Consider the following 27095-nt stretch of genomic DNA (forward strand, 5'->3'; position numbering starts at 1 on the left):
GGGCGGCGGAGAAACAGAGGAATCGGAGGGAATGACGCAGATTCCCTCCCCCTTCGCCGGACAGTGACCGCCGCACGAGAAGCTAGCAGTAGCTAGGTGGCACGGGCGGTGCCGCGGGGGTATTGGAGGGACGCGCGCGCGCGCGTGTCGCGTCGCACGCCGCGGCGGGTGGAACTGGAGACGGACAGACGAGGCGGGCGCTGGGAGAAGACGAGGCCTGCGAGAGGCGTACGCCGCCGCCGTGCGCTCGCGCGTGTCGCGGCGTGGTGCCGTCACGTCCCGCACGCAGCTGGCAGCCTGGCCCGGACCGAGGCGAGCCACAGCCGCTCCTTTGAGCGTGAGGCGCGAGTTGCGCGCGGCACCGATCCGTCATGCATGTTCCGTCGAAGATTTTCTCTAGCCTGTTTGAGCTACGGTGATCTAAGATTCGTGAAAGCGGTGGGCTCTGGGATGGTCGGATGGCTGTGGAGGTTCGGCATCGCCGCGAGTTCGCGGCAGGTAGTTTGGCATCGCCCATGTTTGTTGTACGGACCAAAAATCAGTTCTTCAACTGAGCTACAGCACGGAACACTCTACTGCTACTGTAAACAGAGGAGACTTGGATCCTCAAAAAGAAAAGGGAAAACTTCAACTCTGTCTGATAGAGCAATTTCCATCTCCTCCCGTAAAAGCTTATCACGCTGACTCGCGGAGGTCAAACGAAAAAACAAATGCAAAGGCTGCCTGCAAGAGCCAAAGCCGGCGCGGCGCCACCGCTTCGAACCGGGCGACGCAAATGCTCTGCCAAGTGGGACCGACCGGGCCGTGGTGACGTCGGAAGCAGCCGTGCGGCGGGGCCGTGTCGTTTCCCGCACCGACCAGCGTGGCGCTGGCAGCCGCCCCCGCCGCTCTTGCCTCCACCCTCCCAGTATTTCTACCGCCGCCCCGCGCTTCCCACCCCTCTCATTCCACTCCGTTTCGTGTTCCCTGGCCCCGCCACTCCCCTCCGCCAGCCGCCACTGTTGCGTCTCAAGGTACTGTCCTGGCATCTCTCTCTCATCCCATGGCTCCGAGCTCCCGTCCTCTGGCCGACCTCGCGTCACCAGTTGAAAGGTGCCGATCGGCAGAGCAACTGTGAGATCAAATTTTAACCGAGGCTTCTTGCTGCATGCAGGGCAGGGGGGCAGATTGAGGCACTGGGCAGGTCGGCTTCCGGCGGCTCTCGGATCACGCTGGCCTTCCGCGCCTCGCCGGCGGCCGGCGCGTCAACCACCGTGGTGCTCCGCGGTTTCCTTCCACCTATTCTCCCGGTAACGCCTTAGAAAGTTCGTTGGGGCACCAAAGAGTTGCCTGCCGTGTGGCGGGTGACTGACTGTTCGGGATGGGCAGGGTGAGCTGCTTCACCGGCCTGCTCGGCGGCAGGAGGAAGGCATCGAAGGTTGGTGCCAGAGGCGGACTCGGCTTTCGCCGCTGAATTTTGACGGAGTTCTTGTTTAATGACCCTTTGATCTTGTTTATCTGTGGCAGGGTAAGAACAAGGGCGCATACGCCAGGAGAGTTAATGGCAATGACTGCCCCAAGGTGAAGCCGGTGGAGTTCTTGGACATGGCGGACACTGTCGACGTCAGCAGACGCGGCGACAACGTCCCTGCATGCAACAGTAAGTTTGTCGTTGGCTCAGCCACAGGGTTGGCACGCCGTGGCAGTGGCGAGAACGGCGACAAGGCCGCAATTAAGAGGGGCTGCTCGTCTGGCGCTGACCTCGTCGTCGTCGCCGGCGCCGGCTCGTCCGGTTACGACAGCAACGGAACAGGCAAAAGCGCCAAGAGCATCGAGCCGGACGCCGGCGAGTCCTCCAGCGTCGGCCGCATGTTCCCGACGCCGACTGCGTCGCCGAAGCTGAAGCGCTCGTGCTCCAACATCGAGACGACGACGAGGTCGTCCGCGCCACCGAAAGGGTTCGAGTTCGACCTGCCGGCGAAGTCGCGCTCCGACAACGACCTGAACGCCGTGCCTCCCGCGAGGTCGACCACCCCCAGCGGCGCGCCGGACGCGAGCCCGGCGGCGTCCGTGAGGACGTCGTGCTCCGCCGACCGCGTCATGCTGAAGAAGCGGTCGTCGAGGCAGGTGCTCCCGTCCCGGAGCCGGAGGCTGTGGTGGCAGCTGTTCCTGTGGAGCCACCGCAACCTGCACCGCGCGGGCGCGGCCATGCCCGCGCTGCCGTCGGCGGCGGAGGCGCCGCACCAGCACGACGGGTACACGTCCGACACGCTGGACGCGATCACCGTGGCCACCGCGGACGCGAAGGACAAGGACGCCGCCGCCGTGGAGGAGGACCCGATACCGAGCCAGTGGGTCGCCTTCTCAGCGGAGGCCTCGTCGCCGCTGGACCGGGTCAGCGCGTGGGTGAACAGCCTCGGGGACGGCTCGTTCCACGCCGTCGACGAGGAGGAGGACGCCATGGAGCACGACGTCGCCGCCGTCGCTCGCCCGCAACCGCAATGCTCTGAGATCGTGGAGCTGCCCGCGGCCGGCAAGAGGCACAACCCGCAAGCGAGGCGGCGCGCGGCGGACGAGGCCGCCAACCAGGCGAGCAGCATCGTGCACACGCTCAACGTGTTCTCCTCCGTCGCCCACATCTCCGGCATGGGGCTCAAGGCCGTCCCGGCGATTGCCGCGTTCTCCACCCTCCGGGCAGTCAATCTGTCTGGCAACTTGATTGGTACTGACTCCCAAAATTCTACTCGCGTTCATGATGTCTTTGGACTGTGACGAACTGAAGTCAGTTTCATTTTGTTACATGGCTGATTTAGAGTTGTTCTTGGTTCTCGCAGTTCAAGTCGCCCCCGGATCGTTGCCCAAAGGCCTGCACTCGCTCGATCTGTCGAGGAACAAGATCGCCACCATCGAGGGGCTACGGGAGCTGACGAAGCTGCGCGTGCTCAACCTCAGCTACAACCGGATCTCACGGATCGGGCATGGTAAGCAAGCAACATGCATGTCCTGGCATTTCTCTTAGCCAAAGTGCATGTCCGGGGCCTGGGCAACGCAACACTGCTTTTACTTGTACCACCACTTATCTTGCATTTCTGGCCGTTCATTTCTGAAACCACAGGGCCTAGTTAGCTTGGAGCTATTTGCAACGCACGAATCTTGTCCAATGCACGTATCAGTACCAGTAAGTGTGACACCCTGGATGTTTGGCGTTTAGATCTCCGTCAGATCCCCGCTCGTGCTAAGCCATAGGATGGTCCATACTCTCCATACCATGCATCAGCAGCAGCGCAGGGACATCATGGGGGGAAGGGTCCCGCGGCTCCCAGGGATCTCGTATGCGGCGTCTGGACGTGTGGTAACCGGTAACGCCATGAAAGCCAGTCGCCAGATAGGGATAGGATGCCCACATGCTAACTTCAGATATCTGATGCGGACGTCTCGACATCTCCCATCCTGGCTTTCGCAGCCTTCGATCCCCCCCGTGACACGCTTCGGCGCGTCCCATGTTATGCTGGTACCTCTCGTTCGGTACAAAGCTTGTTCAGGCCTATGGATCTGCCCGTCCGTCCCAACTCTGATCGCGGCTCCCAGAAACATCTGTGCGCCATGACTGTATCCCACGTCCGTCGCCTGGTCCAGCTAGCCACTCCCCTCTTTTTATGACCTCTCTGCTGGCTCGGCTATGTCTGGCACCCGTTAGGTCCTGCACCTCTGCGTCCTTTCACCTGGCACGTCTCAATTTTGCATAGCTACAAAGTTAGCAGATTCCCATAGATAGAAGAGTTACAACCGCACTTCTTCATCCTGATGTTTTGACTGTTTTTGCGTTCAGGCTTGTCGGGCTGCACGGCGATCAGGGAGCTGTACCTGGCCGGGAACAAGATCAGCGACGTGGAGGGGCTGCACCGCCTGCTGAAGCTGGCCGTCCTGGACGTGGGCTTCAACCGGATCACCACCGCCAAGTCCCTGGGCCAGCTCGTGGCCAACTACGCCTCGCTGCGGGCGCTCAACCTGCTGGGCAACCCGGTGCAGGCCGCCACCGGCGACGACACGCTCCGGAGGGCCGTGTCCGGCCTCCTCCCGCGGATCGAGTACCTCAACAGGCAGGCCGTGAAGCCGCAGCGCGCTCGGGAGGTGGCCAAGGACAGCGTCGCGCAGGCCGCGCTCGGGAACGGCGGCGGGTGGAGCTCGCGGAGGCGGACGGCGCGGCGGGTCACCCAGAGCCCCGGGCCGTCGAGCAGGAGCCGGGGCAGGGACGGGGGCAGCAGCCGCAGGGCCAGCAGGAGCAGGTCCAAGACGAGAAGGAACCAGGGCACCAGCCTCTCGATCTCGAGGAGGTGAGGCAGCCCCCCGTGTCATATTGACATGGGCGTTGAGCTCAAAGAGGGGAGAACCGATAATTCCATCCGTGTGTTTAAACTGCCATGTTGAGGTAAATAATGGGCATTGCCGGAGGTAATTTGATGGAATGGAACTTGGAAAAAGGAGCTTGTGATGCTGTTCTTAAATCATTTTCTTTTTGCGGCCAGAGTACATCTCGAAATGGATTGCATGCAACTACGCGTCTCTGAAATAAAACCAATCTGAGCAGCAAACAAAAGAAGGATCTCAACAATATACAGAAAAACACACAGATGGTTCAAGTACGATTGGCCAAAAAAAAAAACTGAAATCTAAAAAGAAATTTCCGACCTGCCGGATTCGAACCAGCGACCTAAGGATTTATCTGCGACACTACAGTCCTCCGCTCTACCAACTGAGCTAAGGTCGGTTTGCGTTAGCAGTGTAACTAAATAATATTAAACTTAATTATATTAGTGAGATAGCTCAACTTAACGGAACCGAAAGAATTCGTTCGGTAACGCATGGCAAAATGTTTCTGCAGTCTCCAGAAGGTTTCGAGTTGGTGAGCATACAAGAAAATGGAAGGCCGCAACTCGCGAGCGTGCCCAAATGCCCAATGACGAAAGAAGAAGACTACTAGACCCCAAAGGTTCAACCATCCCGGTTTGTTTGCTAGGCCATTGCAGTCCTTGTACAGTTGTACTCCTGTAGGCCTTGTCCTCGTACTTGTCCATCGAGGCCGCGCCAGCAGAAAAGCGAGCTACGGAGCATGGACAACACCCAATGCTAGCATGCCGTCCACGCCCGCAGAGCCAGTGCCGACATGACTGCATCATGGCATTGCCACACGCTGCTGGGTTTTTGCTCTGTTAGTTTTTACCGAAAGCTGCCTGTGTATGAACTATGAATTGAAAAGAAATAAGGTCACATGCTCACAATCGTGCCCAAATGATCATTACTGCCACTGCTAGTTCGGTGGGACGGGGAAATTCAGGGGCAGTTTCGTCAGCACGTCGAAGAGATCCGGCAGTACCGGCCGCTGGCCGGCACCAGCTTCCGAGCTCCTCCTCGGTCACGCTGCACTTCCGGCCTACTAGTACTAGGCTACTACGACTTGGGAGACCGGTGTCGTCTCGCCCGCTTTCAAAAATCATAAAACCAAAGCACTCTCTCCACTAGCGCCCCCGCTGCCTCCTCTCCTTTTCCCGACCCCCGGAGCCGAAGCAGAGCCAGAGCGACGCGCCACCACCGGCGGGCGAGAGGGCATGGCGGGGGCCGGGGAGAAGGTGGACTACGTCTTCAAGGTGGTGCTGATCGGCGACTCGGCGGTGGGCAAGTCGCAGATCCTTGCCCGCTTCGCCCGCAACGAGTTCAGCCTCGACTCCAAGGCCACCATCGGGGTCGAGTTCCAGACCCGCACCCTCGTCATCGACCACAGAAGCGTCAAGGCCCAGATCTGGGACACCGCCGGCCAGGAGAGGTACTACCATCTGCCGCGCCCGTCCACCTCCCCGCTCTGCTCCCGATCCTCGCCGCTGCTTTAGTCACTAATAATCTCTTGCACAATTCATGCTCGTCGATCTGTTTCTCTTGCACATTAGATCTCTATGGACTGTAGCAGTAGCAGAAACGGTTGAGCGCAATGGTAGATCTCTGCTGCTGAAATCTTTGCCTTTTAGTGAGTTCACACCTACCTTACCAGCACAAGTACAATGTGGTGCTAGGTGAGTAGATCTGGCACTGGCAGTTCTACGCTTACGGCGGAGTGCTTGCTAAAGTTATGCGTATGCTTCAGTCAGTATAGTTGACGAGGCAAGGACGATCCCAGTCATTTCTGTTTACTGCTACTTACCCTGTGGTTTCAGAGACCATAATTGAGAAAGTTAATGTGTGGTACAGTTAGTAGTAGTTCCGCATTGCTCTTTGATAGAAGTTGTTTGACAGCCGGATCTTGGGTTGATGGGAACAATATTATTCGAATTCTGAGGTGATTCAGAGTTACCTTGTACTTCGCTCATCTGCTGTCTGATACCTGACGGGCTTTGATGCACAAATTGGCAATGCCTTCAAAGTTCCTGGTGATTCTGAGGTACAACAAATGAATAGGCCTGCCGTACTAAGAAATGCTGTGCAAGAATTTACATCCATTGAAGAAAATTTGTTTGTTGGAAACCTCTATGATGGGAAGATTGCCAAGTTGGTTGAGTCTGAGCTCAATTGCTTGTGCACTATGTCATGGTTCCTTGTTTTGTTTGATCACAACTCACAAACTCTTGTCAAGTTGTCATGTGGCATCCTGTTATTTTGCAACAATGCGGCTGCCGCTGCCGCTGCTGTGCAGCCCAGCCGTTCGGCTGAGGCCAAGTAGCAGCAGCTCAGCTGCAAGGCAAAGCAAATTTCAACAGCTGCAGGGCAAAGCAAACTTTGATGGCTGCAATAGCTGGCTGCAGCCAACACTACCGAGCAGGCCCACTAGTGTAGCCTGTAAGACATGATTAGGTCCTACTGAACAATATAGGATACAAGCATCAAATCGCTCTTTCTAATATCATTGATTTCTCTGAGGTCTATCCTAAACTCCTAACTATTGATGAGAAAATTTAGAATGTGCATGATTATTATACTACTGAGTGTTCTGCCTATTTACTTAAGAGTACCTCATGACATTCTGGTGTACTTTTAGCGTTTTAATCAGTGGGTGCTGACTCATGGAAAGCATTTCATATATTAGGTTCCGATTCATATCATGGCCTCAGAATTTAGCATGTTTGGTACATTTTTTAATGTTCTGGATTTTTGCACCTGCCTTCCATCAATTGTTTTGGATTTTTCTTCAAGGACATGTCATGCTGACTACTCCCAACTACTGCAGGTACAGGGCTGTGACAAGCGCATATTACAGAGGGGCACTGGGAGCTCTTCTAGTCTATGACATCACCAGGCGCCAAAGCTTTGATCATATACCTCGGTGGCTAGATGAACTCCGTGCCCACGCCGACAAGAACATAGTGATAATGCTAGTTGGCAACAAAAGCGATCTTGAGGAGCAGCGAGCCGTGAGTACTGAGGATGCCAAGGAGTTCGCCGAGAAGGAGAACCTCTTCTTCCTGGAGACCTCCGCACTCCAGGCAACAAACGTAGAGAGTGCTTTCCAAACTGTCTTGACAGAAATTTTCAAAATCCACAGCAAGAAGAACATGGTGTCCGAGCCAAAGAGCAATGGGGCTGCCCCAGCAATGCCAGGCAAGAAGGTCCTTGTCCCAGGTCCGGCGCAGGAAATCCCTAAGAGCAAGTGTTGTAGTTCCATGTGATGCTTCTGTATTTGGTGTTATGTGTGCTGAATATATTCCTGCAATATTGTTTTTGTTGTAAATCCCTGTCGAAATACTCAGATTTGGGCTGGTTGAAACACTGTTGTATTTTATATTTTTGTCACAATTGTGACATGAGGGGAAGCATGTGCTAATGTCTTACCGTTCTTGACTTCTTGTTCTCCAATTGATACTTTTTTTTCCTGATGGAAATATCTATAGCACTGATTGTCTTTCAGATGCCCGTTTGCAAAGAAGAATCCATCCCACAGGCACAGAACATGTTAGTGTGGAATCGTATTTGAGGACCGGAGGTAAACAACGTTTCCCTAGGACGACGGGAACTCGGGAAGCCAGAAGATAGAAAATCAGCTCAAAAATTACAAAAAAGATGATGGTCTGTTGTAGAGGGACCCTGAGCCTGTATTGGGCCCGTGATGTAGCGGCCTGTCATCCTTCCACCGTTGGAAGCGGGCAGTGATCGCTGCTCTGTGAAACCAGCCTCACGCCGTTCCTGCCACTTCAGGTCCAATAAAGCCCAAGCTTTCGCCTGGGCTGCATAGGCCACTACCAACTTGGAACGGGCAGGGCCAGCAAGAGCACACCACAGACTCAAACCCAGAGTCCGCACTAAACATCCACACCACTTTAATGCCCCCACTTGGGTTACAAGCCCGCGCAACCGAGCTCAGCGAGGATGGCTCCCGAGGACGAAATTTAAGGCGGTGCGGCGCTGCTTCGGGTGGCGAGGTGGTATTAATATGATGAATAGGCGTCTGGTGCAGTGGCTCGGAAGTGGCTTCCTTTCAACCTTCTGGCAAAGTGTCAACAAAATTGTTGTGATCTCCAGCCGTGTAGAATCTGGAACTGGTGACTGCATGGATGATTCAGATTTAGCGCTGCGCAGTAGTTTTTTTCGTGTTGGTGTTATTGAGCCTTGAACATTTAGTACTTGTTAGAGAAGTCTTCACATGATGAGATTTCTCCCAGAAAAAAAAAACTAATCACCTGACGCTTCTCCTTTCTGACTGATATGCTGGTGCGCACATATTATGGCTTTGCAAGTGAAATGGTGTGCATCACAGGCGAGGAGGGAAAAGGAAAAAAGAAAAATAACGGCGTGGAGGGAGGGAGGGGCCGGTGCCAGCGGTTCAACGGCCCGTTGCCAGTTTTGCCCAAAATCACGGCCCATAGAAAACGCCAAAGCAGATTCTCTGTCTCGTATTGGATGCTGCCCTGTGGGCTGTGGCGTGGCTTCCCGTGGGTGGGAAGCAAGCTCGCCCTACACTCTCTCGTCGCGGCAGTGACCACAGCGTCGCTCGCTTCATCCTGCATTCCCCCGCGAACGTGCCGGCCGCGCGAACAAGCAGGTGGTGGACGGGCACCCCGCACTCCTCGCACGGCCAGGCGGCGCCAAACGCTCACACGGACCCCTGCCGTCTCTAGCCATGGGCTGGCTCGACGCGACTACGTGGGGGAGTCTAGGCGCCGGCGGTGCGTTCGGCCGTTTCCCGGGAGAGAACTCACGGGTCTGTCTCGACGCGGCGGCATTCAGTATCCTCTGGAGTTTCCGATGATTGCCCAGCCCATGCCAATAGCTGATCACAATGGCTATACGCGAGAGCATGGCCGCATGGGTGGAAATGGCGTTCGTGTCGCACCGTTTGAGATAGGGTGTCAGAGTGGTGCTGGAGGTGGAGGATCAGTGGATCCATCCATGGCCAAGGACGCCGTCGGCCGCGGGCCGCCCTAACGCCGCTGTGCAGAGTGCAGCACATGGTTTCTTTGCCAGCGATGGCCAGACAGCAAGTTCAGTAAATTGTAGGCGCGGTAAACCAATCAAACTTCAGACCTCAGGATCTATTCCAGAACATGCGTGGCAACGCGATTCTCGGGGCAACGCCGGCACAGGGCTGGACGGCAGCTGAGGACTACGGCGAGGCCGCCGGCTGCGATCCACCCGGTGGGTGCCCAAGATTTTGCTCGCACACTGCTCTATTCAAACACTCGTGTGCCCCAGAGAACGATTGAACGACGTGGGGAGCCTCTAAGCCGTTGGATTTGGAAAAGGGTGCTCACCCGTGACTTTCACTTGTCACCCGCCCAGCCCGCCACTACCACACTCCCTGCCTCCTCCTCGTCGGCGCCCTCGCTATCGCTTCGCCCAGCCTTATCCATGCAGGCCCAGCAGCGAGAGCACCTCTGCCGCTCCCGGACGCCGGCGCCCGCGACGCGCTTCGTGGAGCGCCGCGCCTAACCTCTCCCGGACTCACAATCCTCCCGGCTCCCGCGCGGCCGCAGCTGATGCCGCTCGCCGGAATAGCCCTCGCGCCTTTTCTCCTGGTCACTCCCCTCGCGCCTTCCCCTCGCCGTAGCTGCGTTGCCACTGCCGCGGCGAGAAGGCCAAGCGCTCTTCGGCGTGCTCGGTGCTCGGCTACAGCAGCTTCCGGTGAAGCCGAGGAGTTCGGCGAGCTGTCACGCGCGACGTTACTCTGGAGGGCGGCGAAGCTGCCCATATACTCCGTGGCGCTTGTGCCACTCACGGTGAGTCATTTACGACGACTCCCTACCTCGCTAGTGTGATGTGTGCCGTCAAAGCAGACAATTGGGAACCGTACCACAATTTTAGAAAAATTTCCCTTTTCTTAATTCCGAATTTGATGCCTGCAATTCAAGTAGTTTTACACTGATCTTCTACGTGATTTGAAATTTTAGATGCCTTGCCATATGACACTCACATTTAAGGGTCGCTGCAGGTAGGGAGCGCTTCTGCTTATCATCACGCAGGGCTATTCTTTGCCAGACGCTACTTCACTATCTTGGCAGCGGCAGTCCTTGTGATCACTTGGCTCAATCTGAGGTAAAAATTAATTATTTTAAATGAAACATCATTTTCAATGTAATGCCAATTTCTTCAAAATGGACCGATTGTATGGATTAGCCAGAAAACGTATAATAGATATTTCAGAAGACTAAGTCCTCTGTCTGACTTCATTGCAGCAATGATGTCTTTGATTCGGATACTGGGGCTGATAAGAACAAGAAAGAATCTGTTGTTAACATTATTGGCAGGTACTGCACACTTGTTTCAGAGATCAAATAACACTATAAATTAGATGGCCTGCATGGTTGGTTTTAGAAGTGAAGCATGATGTTATGGTGTAAAATCTGCTTATGCAGTCGAGCTGTGACACAAAATGCTGCAAATGTTTCTCTTTTACTCGGCTTTGTGGGGCTATTTTGGGCCTTTGCAGAAGCCGGGGATGCTAGATTCATTTTCTTGGTGATGTGTGCAATCTTCTGTGGTTATGTTTATCAGGTAATAATATCTCGTACCCGCTTTTCAAGGAACCATGTGGTTATCTCGTATATCTTAATATTCTGTGCCATTAGTCAGACCATATATACACTTGGTTCTTTGCATTTGACTTTGAATTCTTGTAGACATAATTGTATTTAGAAACATGTGTCAGTATATAAGGAGCAACTGTAATAGTTGCATTGTTTACTTTCATTATTCTGACTATGTGATATTTCTCAGTGTCCTCCATTTCGATTAAGTTATCAGGGACTAGGTGAGCCCTTGTGTTTTGCTGCTTTTGGTCCATTGGCAACCACAGCTTTCTACTTCTCAAACAGCAGCGTAAATATTTCAAGGTAACCATCAGTTGTTGCAGTAGAACACAATTAGAGACAATACTCAATTCACTTGAAAAGTTGAAATCAACGTAAATGGTATCTCTTGAAATACTGTAATATGTCAGTGGAAAGGTGGTGCTCCCTCTCACCAAAACAGTCGTAGCTTCATCAGTCCTAGTTGGGTTGACAACTACTTTGATACTCTTCTGCAGCCATTTTCATCAGGTACAATTCTGACTCGACAAAAAAGAAATTCCCAATGTAGGATTACATTATCACTTTGATATGTATGGGACAAAATCCTTACAGCAGATATACCCTTATATTCTATAGATTGATGGAGATCTTGCTGTTGGAAAGATGTCTCCCCTGGTATTTGTTCTATCTAAGATCAAGTTCTAAATTGCTTTGGCAATTTTTACTCGCCTATGTTACTTATTTGACTATAACAAGGTTCTTTGTATGTGAATTTGCAAACAGGTAAGAGTTGGCACTGAAGCAGGATCACGAATAGTGGCGGTTGCTATTGCCATGCTTTACATTCTTTTGGCTGCATTTGCCATAAGCAAAGCTCTTCCATCAGCTTGCACTGTAAGCTACTAACAGCTGATCACACTGCTGCATGTAGATTTTTTTTATGGGGTGCTTCGTGTAGAAATGTTGACGCTGAACATCTAACTCAACCATCATCGAAAATATTTCAGGTCCTTTGTGGACTTACTCTGCCTGTGGGCAAATTGGTTGTGGACTATGTGCTGAAAAATCACGAGGTAAAAAATGCTCTTCTCAACTGCCTTCCTCTGAAAGTGAGCATCCTGTGCTGATACAGTTTGAGATTACGCCTCCAGGACAATGCCAAGATTTTCATGGCGAAGTACTACTGTGTGCGGTTGCATGCTCTGTTTGGGATGGCGCTGGCTTCTGGTTTGGTCTTGGCCCGAAATGGTGTACTAGCCTGACAAATGAGCAACCTTGAAATCCATGAGAGAATCCGGAGTACCCAGCGAATACACAGCCTTCCACTGTGTTCTGAACTTCTGATTCGGCAACAGAACAGACTGAACGTTGAGAATGATTGCAGTACTGAGCTGGTGCAGTTTTGCCAAGAAATGGAGAGGAAATGCCAGGGAGGTACTAGATGTTGCTGCTTGAGTGAATGAGTAGGTTTGGACGTTCGGTGCCTGAGCCTGAGTTGATTTGCTTCACAGCATCCGGTTTTTGCCCAAGGAACACGTCTTCTACGCTTTGACTGGCTCGGCTTGCTTGTGCACGGTCAGATTACCGTTGCATGTAGAGGAGGATTCCAGTATGAATTGAATTCCAAGCCAGGACGTACGAGTCATGTTCAAGCGTTACTTCCCTGTACAAACGTACGAACTGATAATGCATACGACCATGCGGATTTCCGGGCTTTCATTCACTCCCTTGTATTTCACATTTTGCCTTCCCTGGTTGGTGGTTATCCAGCTACCGTGTAGGGTTTGTAATTGTAATGTCTTGTTTCCATCTCTTTGTTCAGACAAGTAAACAATGTTAATACAACCAAACATGTAAAACAAATACTTCTGCTGCAAGTGTTGCCCCATACTGGTCGATCCTTACACTGACACACAGTCAAAGCCATGCTCACACAACGTGATGCGCAGAAACCACACAGCCCGGCATGAACCCAACCTGGATGGCGTTGGCAAACTGTGAAAGATAGCAGAGCAGCTGGTGAAGAGCAAAAAATATTCAAAGAGAAATATTGCGAGTATAGAAAGCATTCAAATGATAAAAGGTACATTAGGAAATTCTTGTTTTGACCGTACAAACGCCGTATACAGGAAGAGGAGAAAAAATACTGGCATCTTCTCAGCACATCACTTTCCAATTGGACTTGAAGTAACTGTTGCCCTGTCATCGATCTTCGACAGAAATGGACATCTGTGCTTCTCAGCTCCCCCTTTTCAATCAACTTGGTTCACAGTAAAATTCTCCTAAGTGGAGCATCTCACCTTCCATCTGACCACAAACTTAGCAAGTGTGCAAAGGCAAACAAACACCTTTGGTGCAACGTTGACAACTTGTGAATTGACCAAAGCTTATGGAAGGTAAAAACGCAATGGGAAAACATAGATTTTTTTTGCTCTTGCCGGTCATTCAGTGACCAAAAATGTTGACTCAACATCTGATTATCAAAAGCCAACACTCCCACCGATCCAACCCTTTTTTAGCTCAATTGCAAAGATAGCATTACTGACCTTACCAATAGTTAGGAAGCATGACTGCATGAGGAGCCTTGTCTTGTGCTAATTGCCCCTGGAAGTTCTGGAGTTCAATACTTCAATACCCACGCAAAAGCTAATATAATACGCATGAATCATGATAAACAAATACAAGCCATGATTAACAAGAGAAAAGGCAGAGCCAAACGGCGATGTGTCACCAAACATGCTTTACAATTCATGTGATCATAATTAGACAAGCCATCGTATACCACAAAACAAATGACGTCCATGTCACACAAGAAATCAATGCTTAATTGCAATTGCCTACCGAACAAAATCTATCATGATTCATGAACAAGGATCCAAATATCAACCACAGAACAAAGACCAAGTATATAGACCCAATCACATGCACAAGAAGCCAGATTGGATTAGTTCCTAGCCTTTTGACCTCACAAGCAGGAACATTGTAAGCTAGCTAAAATTAGTTTACTGCAAGAGGAGCCAGGCAACAAGAGTTGATGAGTCCTATCGAAGATAATACCATAATCCTAAATAAATTTTGCATATGAGATTCTGCCATACATATTGCATAAGCTTTGTTACAAAAAATTAGCCAAACATGAGCAATCCATCGGTTGGTTGCCAAACGCCGCACGTCCCATGTACACCAACAAAATATCAAGGCAGAGCACGCTAGGAAAGAAAAAAAGAATTTTTGAGCTAAGGTTTGAGTTGGAGCTAACAGAATGTGATTGTATTGCTGCTTCCTCCTTTCCTCGCCGCCGCCTCGCCAGATCTCTCCTACCCAGCCGTATCTACACATCGGCGGCGGCGGTGGCGGCGCTGCTGCATCGGTGGCTTCCTGGGTCACGGGTCGCGGACGCGGGGGCTGGTGGCCGGCATCGCCACGCCGGGCGACGGCGGCGTCCGCGGCGAGGGCAGGCAGCCGAATCCGAGCGGCGACGTTGGCACGTGGATCGGCGAGGGCATCCCGCGGAGGCGGCGCATGTAGGCGGAGATGGGCGACTCCGCGGTCATGCAGACCGCCGGGAGCGGCGGGAGCGGGGAGAGCGCCGGCGGGGGCGGCGGCAGGATGGGCACCGGGCGCGGCGGGGCCAGCGGCGGCGGCCGGATGCGGTGGAGGCGGGAGGGTATCGCCGTTGGCGGCGGCGGAGGCGCCATGATGGGAGGCGGGGGAGGCGCCATGATGGGCGGAGGTGGCGCCATGGCCGCGGCGGCAGCGGCGGGGGCGGCCGGGGCCTGGGGCGGGAGGAGGTGGGACGGGGAGCCGGTGAGCTTCTGCACGACGTCGCGGAAGTCGGACTTGTCGATGTTGTAGACCGGGGGCTGGGGAGGCGGGTGGTCGGCGGGGATGGACGACGCCTGCGCCGGTGGCGGCGGTGGGAGCGGAGGAGACGGGCGGGGAGGCTGCGGCGGCGGCGGGGAAGGCGCCCTCATCGAGGAAGCGGAAGCGGATGCGGGAGCGGAAGAGGCGGAGGTGGAGGACAACTGCTTGGAGATCTTGTAGGAGGCCTTGTTGAGGGACTTGAGCGAGGATGCGGCGGTGGATGCCGAGGACGGTGGCGGCGGCTGCGGGAGGTTGGGCTTGTCCATGACCATGGTGGATTGGCGGAAGAGAGCGGGGGCTCGGCGAGGAGGGGAGTGGGGGGAGATTGGGATTTGGGGAGTGAGGAAGGCAGTAGGGAGGCCGCGGATGGATGGATAGGCGACAGGCTCTTCTCTTCTGGGGCAAACCAAAAGACGCGCAGTGGGCAGTGCGGTGGTAGCAGTGTGTCTGGCTACCGCACCCCAGAGCCGCCGACTGCTGGGTGCTCAGCGCTTCAGCCGCTCTCCTCTCCTCCGTCGACGCGCTGCAAAATCCGGCGGAGCATTTCGCCTCTGGATTCTGGAATGCAGCTTCGCGAGGTTTCACTCTGATTTCTTGACTACTTTTACTGCTAATTCTCCGGTGATTAATGTATTCGTGTGAAAGAGTATGTACGCACTATGTGGACCTAACAGCTCGACGAACAGCAGCAGATAAACCTGCTGAAAAATCGTGACTGGACATTTTCCTGTGGTGATTACTGATTTCAGGCTCCCACGAGGGGCATTTTGAGCGGAAGCAGCCAGATTTGCCATGGCCCCAGGAGCAATCACTGCCGCAACAAGAAGCCGTACGACCACACGATCCACACTGGCCCGCCGCTGGACCACACGCCATCAAAGTAAGATACTGCCGCTAGAAAGCAGTCGAAGAAGAAGGAGCAGCGGCAAGTAATCTACGGGCTGCTACTGCTAGGATTAGCCTAACCTACCGTGGAGGGGATGAAAAGGTGCGCTCGAATGGAAGGGGACGCGAGGCGTAAAGACAAGTCCCGAGAGATTACGAGGGGCGATTAGCGGAGGAGCCATGTGATGTGAGGCCGTAATCGGGGTGCCCTGCTTTTTGTTTTGTTTATTTTAGACTCCGATCGCTTTCGGGGCTCTTAAAAAACGACACCACGCACGGGGAGCTGCTTTGACCGAAAGGGTGTCTTTGACCGGCCGAGGGCAGAATCGTCCCTTCAGATGGGGCCAGCTAGCTGGAGCCGGCGAGTACGTACTGCGGTACTGGTACTGGGAGGAGTTGCACGCAAAAGATTTTCTTATCTTATTCCCCTCATTGCAGGGCAGAGAAAAAAAATGAAAAGGACATGTGAGCCAAATAACGAAATGGCGTTTGATCTTATCGTTGCAACCGGTTGGATTAAGCGAGTTAACATTCAGAAGTATTATGGGTGTTAGGGGGTGTTTGGATCTTTAATCCGAACTAAAAAGTATCATGGGTGTTAGAGGGTGTTTGGATCTTTAGTCTGGACTAAAATTCATATCGCATCGAATATTCGAGGCTAATTAGGAGGACTAAATATGAGCTAATTATAAAACTAATTACACAGGATGGAGGCTAATTCCCGAGATGAATCTATTAAGCCTAATTAATCCATCATTAGCACATGTTTACTGTAGCACCACATTGTCAAATTATGAACTAATTAGGTTTAATAGATTCGTCTCGCAAATTAGCCTCCATCTGTGCAATTGATTTTATAATTAGTCTATATTTAATATTCCTAATTAGCATCTTAAACATTCGAATGTGACAGGAATTTTAGAAGCTCTCGAAGAACCAAACGGACCTTAGACTTCATCAGGTAGGACTGCATGTTCTGGTGTGTACAGAAGATCACAACAGGCTGCAGGCCTGCACCATGTTCCAGGGAAACACAGAACAATTGCAAGACGAGTTGTCGTTATGACATTGCATCCGGAAGAGGTAACCGCCGACCTTTACAGTATCATTAGCATAATATTGTTTAATTTGTGACGAACGAGATCATCAAGTGGCGCACACAACACACCTCGGACGTGTCCAGACCGAGAAGTGCCAGTGCCGCGGGTAGAGTATGTACGTAGAGAAAGGAGATAGTACGAAGAAGAGCGCCGCACATCGTGCAGAACCCCCACAAAACTAAACCCAGCTGCACTGCCTATATAGAAGTGTTAAAAAGCGGTTTGGTGGCTGTTAGTGGGCATGGATGACGAACCGCGATCCGGTCTCTCCTCGAGCTGGAAAGGGCGCCATGGGTCCTGTTATGTGTGTGCGATTGCAGTAGGTATCAAAGGGGAAGGAGGCATCTCACACAGAAAGAGAGGAGACAGGAATATGCAGAACGCTTAACCAACCATTTTATTTCATTTTATTTTTGGGAAAAGCGGTGACAGGTTTTTTTTTTTTGGAGGGGGAAAGCGGTGACAGGTACAAAATGGGTCCGACGTTTGGAAAAGAAAGGAATAAGAAGTCTGGAGGCGTGGCTCATGACGATGCTCCGTGGGTTCGAATTAGGCCCAGTGAAACAGTGTGAGCGGACTAGCCGAGGCCCAGTGGGACGAAGCCTTACTTTTGAGCATTCGGTGGACCGGGCTAAACTGCCAAACTATCGCGGGTCCCAGAAGCCGAAATTTTGGGCCTTCGGTGAACTTTCGAGACTTCAGTTTATCAGGCTCAACAATTTTACAGGCGCGCTTGCTTCCCGACCACGTGAAGCCACGCCACTACGCCACGGGGGTGTGGCACCCGCCACGCTATAGTGGTATGGCATCCTATGATTGGAAACCAAGCAGCCTCTACCCCCCTACAACCAAAACATGGATGGGATCAAGCCCATGCACAGTGGACCGGGCTAAACTGCCAAACTATCGCGGTCCCAGATGTTGTTTGGGCCTGTTAGGCTCAAATGGTTAAAGTTTAACACCCGTCACATCGGATATTTGGATGCTAATTAGAAATATTAAACATAGACTAATTACAAAACTAATTGCACAGTTGGAGTGTAATTCGCGAGATGAATCTATTAAGCGTAATTAGTCCATGATTTGACAATGTGGTGCTACAGTAACCATTTGCTAATGGTGGATTAATTAGGCTTAATAGATTCGTCTCGCGAATTAGCACAGGGTTCTGCAATTAATTTTATAATTAGTTCATGTTTAGTTCTCCTAATTAGCATCCGAACATTCGATGTGACACTGTTAAAGTTTAGCACCTCGTATCCAAACACCCCTTTTGTAACCGAACTTTTGGGCCTTCGGTGAACTTTTGGGCCTCCAGTTTATCAGGCTCAACAATTTTGCAACCAAAACATGGGATCAAGCCCATGCACGTTTGCACTCACGCCGTCACGCGTCGCTGCCTCTTCTAGCAACGTCGAACCTCCCTTTTTTTGTTTTTTAAGCCCTTCTCCTGACGGAACCATTTAAAAATCTGGACCCTTAGCGCCGATGGCGCCAGCCATCCTGGCGCCAAAGTCCATGTGTAGCTGCTGACGCGGATGCCGATGTGGCAGGGGCTTAGCGCCATCCATGATGGCGCCAAGCTTTGGCGCCGTGGATCTTGGCGCCGAGCAATTTACCCCATGCCTCTTGGCGTTTCGAACGAAACAAGTATAATTATTCCGAGGAGTATGCAACAAACTATGCTGTGGTTCAACTAGTTAGGAGGGGGGTTGAACTCATGTCTCTAAGATCAGAAATCAACATCCTAACCAGTTGAACCACAGTATAGTTTGTTGCATACTCCTCAGAATAATTATACTTGTTTCGTTCGAAACGCCAAGAGGTATGGGGTAAATTGCTCGGCGTCAAGGCCTACAGCGCCAAGGCTTGGCGCCATCATGGATGGCGCCAAGCCCCCGCCACGTCGGCATCCACGTCAGCAGCTGCGTATGGACCTTGACGCTAGGATGGCTGGCGTCGAGATGTATAAGCTTGGCGCCAGCGTGGATAGCGTCAAGCTAAAGGTCCATATTTTGAAATGGTTACGCCAAGCGTCCTATTTGTAAGAGTCGGCTAAAAAATAAAAAAAGACGGACGTCGAACAGCACCGAAACCAGGCAGAAAGATACCCGCTGGCCCAGCCTTTTGGTCACAGGACGACAAGAAAGGCCAATCATTTTGGCAGCAGTGAGTAGTGGACTGTGGGACTGGATGGACTGTGACAGACACATGCAGCACGTGCCAATCTAGCCACCGTCCGCTGAGCGCTGTCGATCCACATTAGCGCATACAGCAGATGTGGGAATGGGACCACGATCTAGCCAGGACGGCCGCCGTCGAGCAGCTTTGCATCACCGATCGGCCGCTCGGTCTTTCTCCTTGACGCGAAGCCCTGCATGCTCAGCCAGCGATCGATCGACAAATGCTAGTGATGATCGCAATCTTTCTCAGATGTCGAATCCCAATCGCGCTACAGAGCTGCAGACACCAACGACCCTTCATTATCACTTTATCAGAGCACCGAAGAAGTGTGTAAAATTACATACACCACGGCGTGCCCGTTCCCATCTCCAGCTCGGAGCAGCAAGGACAACGTAGAGAAGCCATCATCCAATAATTTGCAGGCATTATTGGCTTTCACTTTCTCCCAGCGGCTCTTGAGTTTTGAGCAAAGAGCTCATGCTTCCTTCAGCTACTTGATACCCTCTCGAGAGTCGAGTCTCCACCCTCCAGCACTTCCAACGTAACCTCTCCACTCCACTCCCATGGACGACCAGAGCCCCAAGCCCATCCGCTGCAAAGGTACCACCAGGCCTAGCCCAGATTGCTGCTCCTTATTTGCTTATCTATTATACTGCTCAATCTCTAACCATCGACGACGTGGCAACAAGCAGCTGCGGTGTGCAGAGCCGCCGGCGAGCCGCTCACCGTCGAGGAGATCGTTGTCGATCCACCGAAGGCGTACGAGATCCGCATCAAGATCGTCTGCACCTCCCTCTGCCACAGTGACATCACCTTCTGGCGCGGGAAGGCAAGTATACCATTCAGTCAGTCAGAACTTCAATTCAGGGCTTCAGGCGTACTCTGAACTATCCAGTTCTTCTGATTTCTTTTTACCCCATGTAGGCAGCGACAGCATTTCCAAGAATCTTAGGGCCTGTTTGGCTCCCTGGTGTTAAAGTTTAACACCCGTCACATCGAATGTTTGGATGCTAATTAGGAGTATTAAACATAGACTAATTACAAAACTAATTGCATAGATGGAGTGTAATTCGTGAGACGAATCTATTAAGCCTAATTAGTCCATGATTTGACAACGTGGTGCTACAGTAACCATTTGTTAATGATGGATTAATTAGGCTTAATAGATTCGTCACGTGAATTAGCACAGGATTATGCAATTAGTTTTATAATTAGCTCATGTTTAGTTCTCCTAATTAGCATCCGAACATCCGATGTGACACTGTTAAAGTTTAGCACCTCGTATCCAAACACCCCCTTAGGCCATGAGGCTTACGGGTACGCCCATTCGAATTTCTTTTTCAACAATTTTTTTTTCATTCCTTTCGTGGGGATCGACGCGACATGAGCTGCGCGTATGCAGGGTGGTGGAGAGCCTGGGGGAGCATGTGGAGGGCTTCGCCGCCGGCGACACGGTGGTGCCGACGTTCTTGAGCCAGTGCGATCGCTGCCCGGGCTGCGCGTCCGAGCACAACAACCTCTGCTCCACGGTGCCCTTCGTCTTCGGCCCCGGGATGCGGCGCGACGGCACCACCCGGTTCCATGACTCCCAAGGGAACCCGCTGCACGACCTGGTCGCCGTTTCCAGCTTTAGCGAGTACACCGTCGTGGACGTGACCCAGGTCATCAAGATCGACCCCGCCGTGCCGCCCAAGCTCGCCTGCCTCCTCAGCTGCGGCGCCAGCACCGGTGACGAACCTAGCAGATGCTCGATCGAGTTTACTTCTACTGACCGGAAGGGCTTAACTGACACTGAAATTGATGCAGGGGTGGGAGCAGCGTGGAAGGTGGCCAAGGTGGAACCAGGTTCATCGGTGGTCATCTTTGGGCTTGGATCCATTGGATTAGCGGTAAGCCCGCTGTCGATGCTGTTTCCTTTCTTCTCACAGATAACTTGTCGAGTCCAACTCAATTATCATACAGGTGGCACAAGGTGCAAAAATGTGTGGAGCATCCAAGATTATCGGTGTTGATCTGAACCCTGACAAAGAGGAAGTTGGCAAGTCCCCTTTTCACTGCAACATGTTTAGCACGGTGTAGAATTTCTTTTTATCTGAAGCCTGAAGAAATGATGCTATTCATAACACAGGGAAATCGTTCGGTGTGACGCATTTTGTTAATCCGTCGCAGTTGGGCAATAGTTCAGTCAGTGAGGTAAGGTCACAATTGCATCGAGCAGATTGCTCCAAAGAAGAAGAACTGATAGTTTCATTCCATTATCTAACAGAAACAAACAGATTGACTCACTTCTTCGTGTTCCCTGCTCAACTACAGGAGATAGGGAAGCTCACAGGAGGTGGTGCTGACTATGGCTTCGAGTGCATCGGCGTGTCGTCGGTGATGACGGATGCCTTCACAAGCACCAAGCCTGTACGGTGTCATCTCATCTCTCCAGTCTCCAGATGCATCCTTCATTATCCAACACGCTTCAGAACCACATCCAGATGAGCTGACACCTACAATTCGTGTCGCCAGGGCAAGGGCAAGACGATCATCCTGGGCTTCGAGAAGAACAATGAGCCAATCTCCCTGCCGTCCCTGGACCTCCTGTCCGGCAAGTGCGTCATGGGCTCCTACTTCGGCGGGATGAAGCCCAAGACCGACGTCCCAATCCTCGCCCAGAAATGCATGAACAAGGTTACATAAGCACGAACAGGGTTAACATTATTTGGGATCACTCTTGATCGGAGGTTTTCGACCGGCTGATGTGTTTGTGCAAATGTGTGCAGGAGTTGGAGCTGGAAGGGCTGGTCACTCATGAAGTCGGCTTGCAGGAGATCAACCAGGCCTTCAACCTGCTCCTGCAAGGGAAGAGCCTCAGATGCCTCATATGGATGGACAAGTGAAGTGGCAACGGCCGGTGAGTCGTATTCTGAATTTCTGATAATAAATGGTGGAGTAGCTGAATAAGAAAGTCGCTGATTCAATTTGCATGCGTCGCTGATGTGCTGTCCTCAAGGTCGTGTATTATGTTATTTCGGGGGAAAAGCGGTCGTTGCAGGGCAAGTTCATTGTTGTTATCAAATAGGTGATCTTATATATTAACATGTAATATTGAGATGATTTAATAAACAATCTGTACAATATGTTGTCTTATAAGTTGTCAGTTTTCCTTAATTTGTGCTTATGAAAAAAGAAATATTATAAGTTGCATGGCAACAACTCGTACAATAGTGGAATTGTAAATTAGCTTATGAAGCGGTTGTTTCGCGAAACAACATTCTTTTTTTTCTCACCTCCACTTCACCAAAATTTTGCGTGGCACTGCATAGACAACCTATGAGACCTGTTCAAGAGCTGCAATAATTGGATAACGTGCCAGCATTACACCTGCCCTAGATAATCTGTTCTAGGGAAGTGGTCTAGTTGTGGCTGATAGTTGAACTTGACGCAACACAGTTTGGTCTCTGACTCTGAGTTCGAAATGCACAGGAGTCCAGTCTGTGCAATTGCAGTACGTAGCAAAGAAAATGGGAGAGAGAAAATTATGTGCAGAATGTTTAAGAAACCAGTTCGGCAAAGCAATAGCAGAAATAGGTTTAAGTTTGTGCAATGCGCCACACTACGCCATCATTACATCAGGGGCAGACCTAAAGGCCAAAAACTAAGCGCAGGGCTGGTACTTCCTCCGGTTTTTTTTAATAAAGCGTAATTCAAAATTTATAATTTTTTATTATAGCCACTATTTTTTATATAATGTAAACTTGAAATAATTGGATTTGATTAGTACTCTCTAATGATCATAAATTTATAATCATAAATAATATAATATAATATACTTCTCTCAAAAATAATATAATACAAGTCATGTTATACCTTATAAGGACTGAGGGAGTAGTGCAGCCTTTCTAGCTTCTCGATCTTAAATTCGTTGAAGTATGAGAATCGGAGTAGGGGCATATGCCCCACTAAAACTTTTTTGGGTCCCATCCTATAATCTATATATAATATATAGAAGCACCCCACTAAGATGCATTGATTGCTAATTCTCTGGTATGTGGTGCAGCTAGTTATTTGCACCGTCCGATCTAAAAAGCTTCACATTCTGACCATCTACAATCCACTAAATATTCATAATTATTTACTTGCTTTTCATTAATGCCCCATAAACAGTCTACAATCCACTAAGGGTTCTTAATTATTTACTTACTTTTCATTAATGCCTCATAAACAGTTTTTTCTAATAGAAAAATAGCAAATAGTACAAATACTATCACTACTTTGTTTTAGTGACAAAGTAGCTGCAATATTATTAATTTAGTTTTGATTAGGATGGGATACAAACCCTCCTTTTCTTGACTCTTTGATCGTTCTCCTAATAAGATATGCAATGGATATGTCTAAACAATGAATGAGCTCAAGGAAAGTTTATCTAAATATCATATCTATATCTATATATGTTATATAGAAGCAAACCACTAAGAAGTATTTATTGTTATTTCTCTCTTCTCTCAAACAGCTACATCATCTTGATTATTGTAACCATCTGATCAACTTCGTGCACATTTTATATCCATTAGATACATGTCTTATTGGTTTCTTTCTTCTCCATCCATTAATTAACCAAAGAGTAACTCAAAAGTCTATGATTTTTATCAAAGAGGTCGCTCACATGGCTTTCAACGTAATCTCTACAAGTGCACCATTTATACGAGCAATTAAACAACCACAGTGGTTCATAGCTTATCAAAAAGCTCTCTCAAATCCCGCAGCAACACTCGGGTAATCACCTAGTTACATAACAAGCACAACCATGGACAATTCTGTGGGATGGGACATGCACGATTTGGACAGTCAATTTACCGGTAACGGCTAAGGCTAGTGTGGAGCTGTACACCTATGAGCATGTTTAGGTGGGTTGAGAGTGCCAAATCATCTCTAGATGGTATTGCCACAGGGGCACACACATGGCATCCAATACATCATCAGTTCATCAGTAGGAAAGTTGGTTCCATAAAAAGTTGGCTCCATGACTTTCCAAGTTTGAGATTCTTGAGACTTATCGAAGTCTTGAATGGCTCATATGGTTTGCTAACGTAGCCACAGAAATAGACAATAGTCTGATTGTAGGTGCAGGAGTGATATGTGTAGATTGTTATTAATGGAGGACACATATAAACAATGAGGCGGATGTGAATCTTTTTGGAGCGAATTCCCTTAATGCCGCTGAAAATTATACTACTTCTCTTATTACTATCCAAATTATCCGATTCGCTTCACTGCCGCTACTTCAATTTTCCAATCCCTCGACTGCCATTATCGTCAATTGGCCGGTAAGTTGCTGTTATCTTGAGGAGAAAAGATGATTATACCCTCCCAATAGAATGTTGACTGACTTGGCCTGTGCTCGATCCACTTCCTCCTCGGGCAGCGCCGCCGGTCCCCTGCCTCCCTCAGTGGCGAGCCGCCCGCGCCCTCCCCTGCTTCCAATCCGCGGCGAGGTGGAGGTCAAGCACTGACTTGGTCGTGAGCTCGATCCCCTTCCGTCACGCCATCTCACCGGCGTGGGCGGCGACCACGGTGACCTTCTTGTCGCAGCAGGCGTCTTAGACGGCGAGCCTCGCGGTCGCCCGGTCCTGGAAGTCAGAGAGGTCCCGGCGGAGGTGCGCATTCTCGTCGGTGAGGCGGTCGCATCATCGGCGGAGCACCTCGCAGTCGAGCTCCGTCTGCTCGAGCTTGGTCCTGGCCTGCCGGTTTTGGAACCAGACCTCCACCTGCCACGCGCTCCTGCTTCCCGGAGGTCGCCGTCGTTGCCGCCCTGGAACGTCATGGCCTTCTTGCTCGGCCTAGCACTAGTACCGCCGCGAGTGGACGAGGGGAGGGGAAACGGAGGAAAGAGTCATGCAGCTCTCTTGAATCGGCAGTAGATAAGACCAGATGTAGGGCCATGCTATCATTGGAAGAGGGGTAATCTAGCCAATGTAAATAATGGGAAACACATGTTCAGATGGTGGGTCCGTCTTGTTAGTGAGAAGAAATTTAACAGTCATCGACGGTAATGGCAATTAAGGGACTGGAAAATTGATGCAGTGGCAACGTAAGGAATTGAAGAATTTGAATGGCAATGAGGGAGGTGGTATAATTTTCAAATGGCATTGAGGGAAATTGCTCATCTTTTTGAGTTGAAAATTTCAATCTTGATTTTTCTCTTACAACATCAATTTTTTCTAAATCCTTTTTAACACTTACTTTCTAGAATTAATGGAACAAAATGAGATTCAACATTTGTTTTTCAGTTTTCCACAAATATGATATTCTATTCCAACAATTTTGATACTACTTCAACATTACTAAAGAATTGTTTCAACTATTAATGTATCAAATGTTGAACTAGTTTTTTGAAAGTGTTGAATTTTTTTTTATATTGTTGAATTTGGTTTCATATATTGTTGACTCGATATTTTAAAATGCTGATTACATGGATCGTTTAACAAATTTTAATAATATTGAAATCTCATGCTAAAATGTTGAAATAGGTTTGAGTTATTATGGAACCGAAGTAAATTTGAATTGCTGAGTTCAAATAAAATTGCAACGCATTAAATAGAACGAGTGAAAAGAAACGACTAAAAGTGTTGGGAAGAAAGAAAAGTAAAAATAAAAAGCAACCTGTACTCATCAATGCTGCTGGGTGCAGCCGTGCAGGCCACTGCCCCCACTAACGCTTCCGTATTTGCCTGCTTGACACCAAACATAGAATTTTCCATGACGCGCATGAATTTACCAGCAAGCAGGTACGAACGAAATAGCGACACTCGAGTTGTTATTTGATCCTTTTGGGCTGTGCGACCTATAAATTTCTACATTCCAGAAGTTACACACTCCGTTCATTGCGAAATCAGGTTGTGCTGGAGCTTGAACGATTTGATGGATTATTCCACAATTTTTTGAAAAACTTCCTTCACTATATTTTTTGAAACGTGTACGAATGCAGACGCTTACTCAACACACACAAACATAAACTCTATCCCGATGAATACATTCGAGAAATCAAATCAAAGTTGCGCATCGTATGCATCTTGTCCAGTATTGGAAGAATAGCACCATTAATTCATGTATTTTCTGCAGGAAAATAAAAGCATTGTGCTGAGTTGATGACTCGAGTCTGTTGAAACTCAACCAATTTAGCTACCCTCAGTCACTCAAATCACAACTCCTTCCCTATTTTCACCACCTAAAGCACCATTATTTCAACCACGCAACTAGTTTTTAGATAATGTAAAAGAATTTTAGCTTCAACATTTAAGAAGGGAGAAACCAGTTCACAATTATTACATACAATAGCTTTACTGCTACGCTACGCAAATAAAATTCATGGAAACAAAAGTCTCAAAAGCCAACGCGTAAAGTTAAAGATCATCTATGTGGAACGAAAAAATTACATAGCGCCTTCTCTACATCACGACACAGTAGGAACAGGTGCTCTCGATCCTCCTCATTTCGATGCAACATGGCCGTCACACATTCACACCAGCCCGGTCGGAAACGAGAACACCAGCTCCTTGCTTGTTTGGGTTCAACTCTTTTTTTTTAGGGTCAACGAGGGGAGATCCCCACCTGATTTCATTAGGATCTTGAGCAGGCCAAAGGTCTTGTACATTGATGTTTTAGCAGAGAAAACTGGGGATAGGGGAAAATTTACATTCTTATGTGGGATTACATGGAATTAAACATTAAGCACCAGACGTCGGCTACCAGACGGTCTTCCCGTGAGAATCGCCGGCTCCAGAGACGGGCTTCGTCCCTGCAGCTGCGCCAGAAAGTTGAGTGGCATGGTTGTATGTGTTGGAACACCAGGTCGTTGCGTTGCTTCCAGAGCATCCAACTGACGAGCAGCAGTAGCGTGTAGAACTGACGGCTCGGTACCGTTGCCGGACGACCTACAGTCCACGGGGACTTAACTGAAGCCCCTTCGATTTGAAAGCCCATTGCTCTCCAGATATGCGACGAGAAACCGCACCGGAAGATGATGTGATCACAGTCCTCCGTGTGCCCACAGAGCTCGCAGGAGGAGTTGTCGATGATGTTTTTTCGTACAAGATTTGCTCGGCTCTGA

General features: G+C 50.1%; 5 protein-coding genes, 1 long non-coding RNA gene and 1 other non-coding gene across 8 annotated transcripts; 5 read left to right on the plus strand and 2 right to left on the minus strand.

Moving 5' to 3' along the window:
* Positions 1-950: 950 nt before the first annotated feature.
* On the plus strand, positions 951-4484 carry LOC101781606. Its single transcript, XM_004985341.3, has 5 exons — positions 951-1013; positions 1154-1417; positions 1507-2701; positions 2814-2960; positions 3809-4484. Exons 2-5 carry the CDS (start codon positions 1361-1363, stop codon positions 4315-4317), a joined length of 1908 nt encoding a protein of 635 aa, XP_004985398.1. The 5' UTR covers positions 951-1013; positions 1154-1360; the 3' UTR covers positions 4318-4484.
* A 178-nt stretch (positions 4485-4662) lies between these two features.
* TRNAY-GUA lies at positions 4663-4747 on the minus strand. Its single transcript is given in 2 exon segments — positions 4663-4698; positions 4711-4747. It is a non-coding gene; the product is annotated as a tRNA-Tyr (tRNA).
* Positions 4748-5422: 675 nt separating this feature from the next.
* On the plus strand, positions 5423-7803 carry LOC101782015 (ras-related protein Rab11D). The gene is made up of 2 exons (XM_004985342.3): positions 5423-5800; positions 7193-7803. Exons 1-2 carry the CDS (start codon positions 5586-5588, stop codon positions 7629-7631), a joined length of 654 nt encoding a protein of 217 aa, XP_004985399.1. The 5' UTR covers positions 5423-5585; the 3' UTR covers positions 7632-7803.
* A 1942-nt stretch (positions 7804-9745) lies between these two features.
* On the plus strand, positions 9746-12844 carry LOC101782427 (2-carboxy-1,4-naphthoquinone phytyltransferase, chloroplastic). 2 transcript variants are annotated; one of them, XM_022823069.1, is made up of 10 exons: positions 9746-10175; positions 10388-10491; positions 10632-10703; positions 10812-10950; positions 11200-11288; positions 11396-11495; positions 11604-11642; positions 11751-11861; positions 11975-12040; positions 12119-12844. In XM_022823069.1, the coding sequence occupies exons 1-10, from the start codon at positions 9936-9938 to the stop codon at positions 12227-12229; spliced, it is 1071 nt and encodes a 356-aa protein (XP_022678804.1). In that variant the 5' UTR covers positions 9746-9935; the 3' UTR covers positions 12230-12844. The 2 variants fall into 2 exon arrangements, with proteins under 2 accessions (XP_022678804.1, XP_004985400.1); XM_004985343.4 differs by having other exon boundaries at positions 9748-10175; positions 11173-11288.
* A 1174-nt stretch (positions 12845-14018) lies between these two features.
* Positions 14019-15462, minus strand: LOC101783112 (vegetative cell wall protein gp1-like). The gene has a single exon (XM_004985345.4). It carries the CDS (start codon positions 15101-15103, stop codon positions 14351-14353), a length of 753 nt encoding a protein of 250 aa, XP_004985402.1. The 5' UTR covers positions 15104-15462; the 3' UTR covers positions 14019-14350.
* A 3855-nt stretch (positions 15463-19317) lies between these two features.
* On the plus strand, positions 19318-22156 carry LOC101783518 (alcohol dehydrogenase-like 2). The gene is made up of 10 exons (XM_004985346.4): positions 19318-19600; positions 19693-19845; positions 20302-20317; positions 20403-20728; positions 20807-20889; positions 20963-21038; positions 21129-21193; positions 21314-21409; positions 21515-21676; positions 21769-22156. The coding sequence occupies exons 1-10, from the start codon at positions 19564-19566 to the stop codon at positions 21883-21885; spliced, it is 1131 nt and encodes a 376-aa protein (XP_004985403.1). The 5' UTR covers positions 19318-19563; the 3' UTR covers positions 21886-22156.
* A 1034-nt stretch (positions 22157-23190) lies between these two features.
* LOC111255888 lies at positions 23191-25028 on the plus strand. Its single transcript, XR_002676031.1, has 2 exons — positions 23191-24312; positions 24411-25028. It is a non-coding gene; the product is annotated as an uncharacterized LOC111255888 (long non-coding RNA).
* The last annotated feature ends 2067 nt before the right edge of the window (positions 25029-27095 follow it).

This window comes from Setaria italica, chromosome IX, assembly GCF_000263155.2.
Source record: "Setaria italica strain Yugu1 chromosome IX, Setaria_italica_v2.0, whole genome shotgun sequence".
Lineage (NCBI taxonomy): Eukaryota > Viridiplantae > Streptophyta > Magnoliopsida > Poales > Poaceae > Setaria > Setaria italica.

Bases quoted from the DNA above. Each gene is read 5' to 3' on its own strand.
- LOC101783112 (XM_004985345.4), bottom strand. From the start codon at position 15,103: ATGGTCATGGACAAGCCCAACCTCCCGCAGCCGCCGCCACCGTCCTCG.
- LOC101781606 (XM_004985341.3), top strand. From the start codon at position 1,361: ATGGGCAGGGTGAGCTGCTTCACCGGCCTGCTCGGCGGCAGGAGGAAG. The intron at 1,418-1,506 runs GTTGGTGCCAGA...TATCTGTGGCAG, and splicing joins GCAGGAGGAAGGCATCGAAG to GGTAAGAACAAGGGCGCATA. The intron at 2,961-3,808 runs GTAAGCAAGCAA...TTTTGCGTTCAG, and splicing joins GATCTCACGGATCGGGCATG to GCTTGTCGGGCTGCACGGCG.
- LOC101782015 (XM_004985342.3), top strand. From the start codon at position 5,586: ATGGCGGGGGCCGGGGAGAAGGTGGACTACGTCTTCAAGGTGGTGCTG. The intron at 5,801-7,192 runs GTACTACCATCT...CAACTACTGCAG, and splicing joins GACACCGCCGGCCAGGAGAG to GTACAGGGCTGTGACAAGCG.
- LOC101783518 (XM_004985346.4), top strand. From the start codon at position 19,564: ATGGACGACCAGAGCCCCAAGCCCATCCGCTGCAAAG. The intron at 21,039-21,128 runs GCAAGTCCCCTT...TTCATAACACAG, and splicing joins CCCTGACAAAGAGGAAGTTG to GGAAATCGTTCGGTGTGACG. The intron at 21,410-21,514 runs GTACGGTGTCAT...TCGTGTCGCCAG, and splicing joins CCTTCACAAGCACCAAGCCT to GGCAAGGGCAAGACGATCAT.
- LOC101782427 (XM_004985343.4), top strand. From the start codon at position 9,936: ATGCCGCTCGCCGGAATAGCCCTCGCGCCTTTTCTCCTGGTCACTCCC. The intron at 11,496-11,603 runs GTACAATTCTGA...TATATTCTATAG, and splicing joins TCTGCAGCCATTTTCATCAG to ATTGATGGAGATCTTGCTGT. The intron at 11,862-11,974 runs GTAAGCTACTAA...AAAATATTTCAG, and splicing joins CTCTTCCATCAGCTTGCACT to GTCCTTTGTGGACTTACTCT.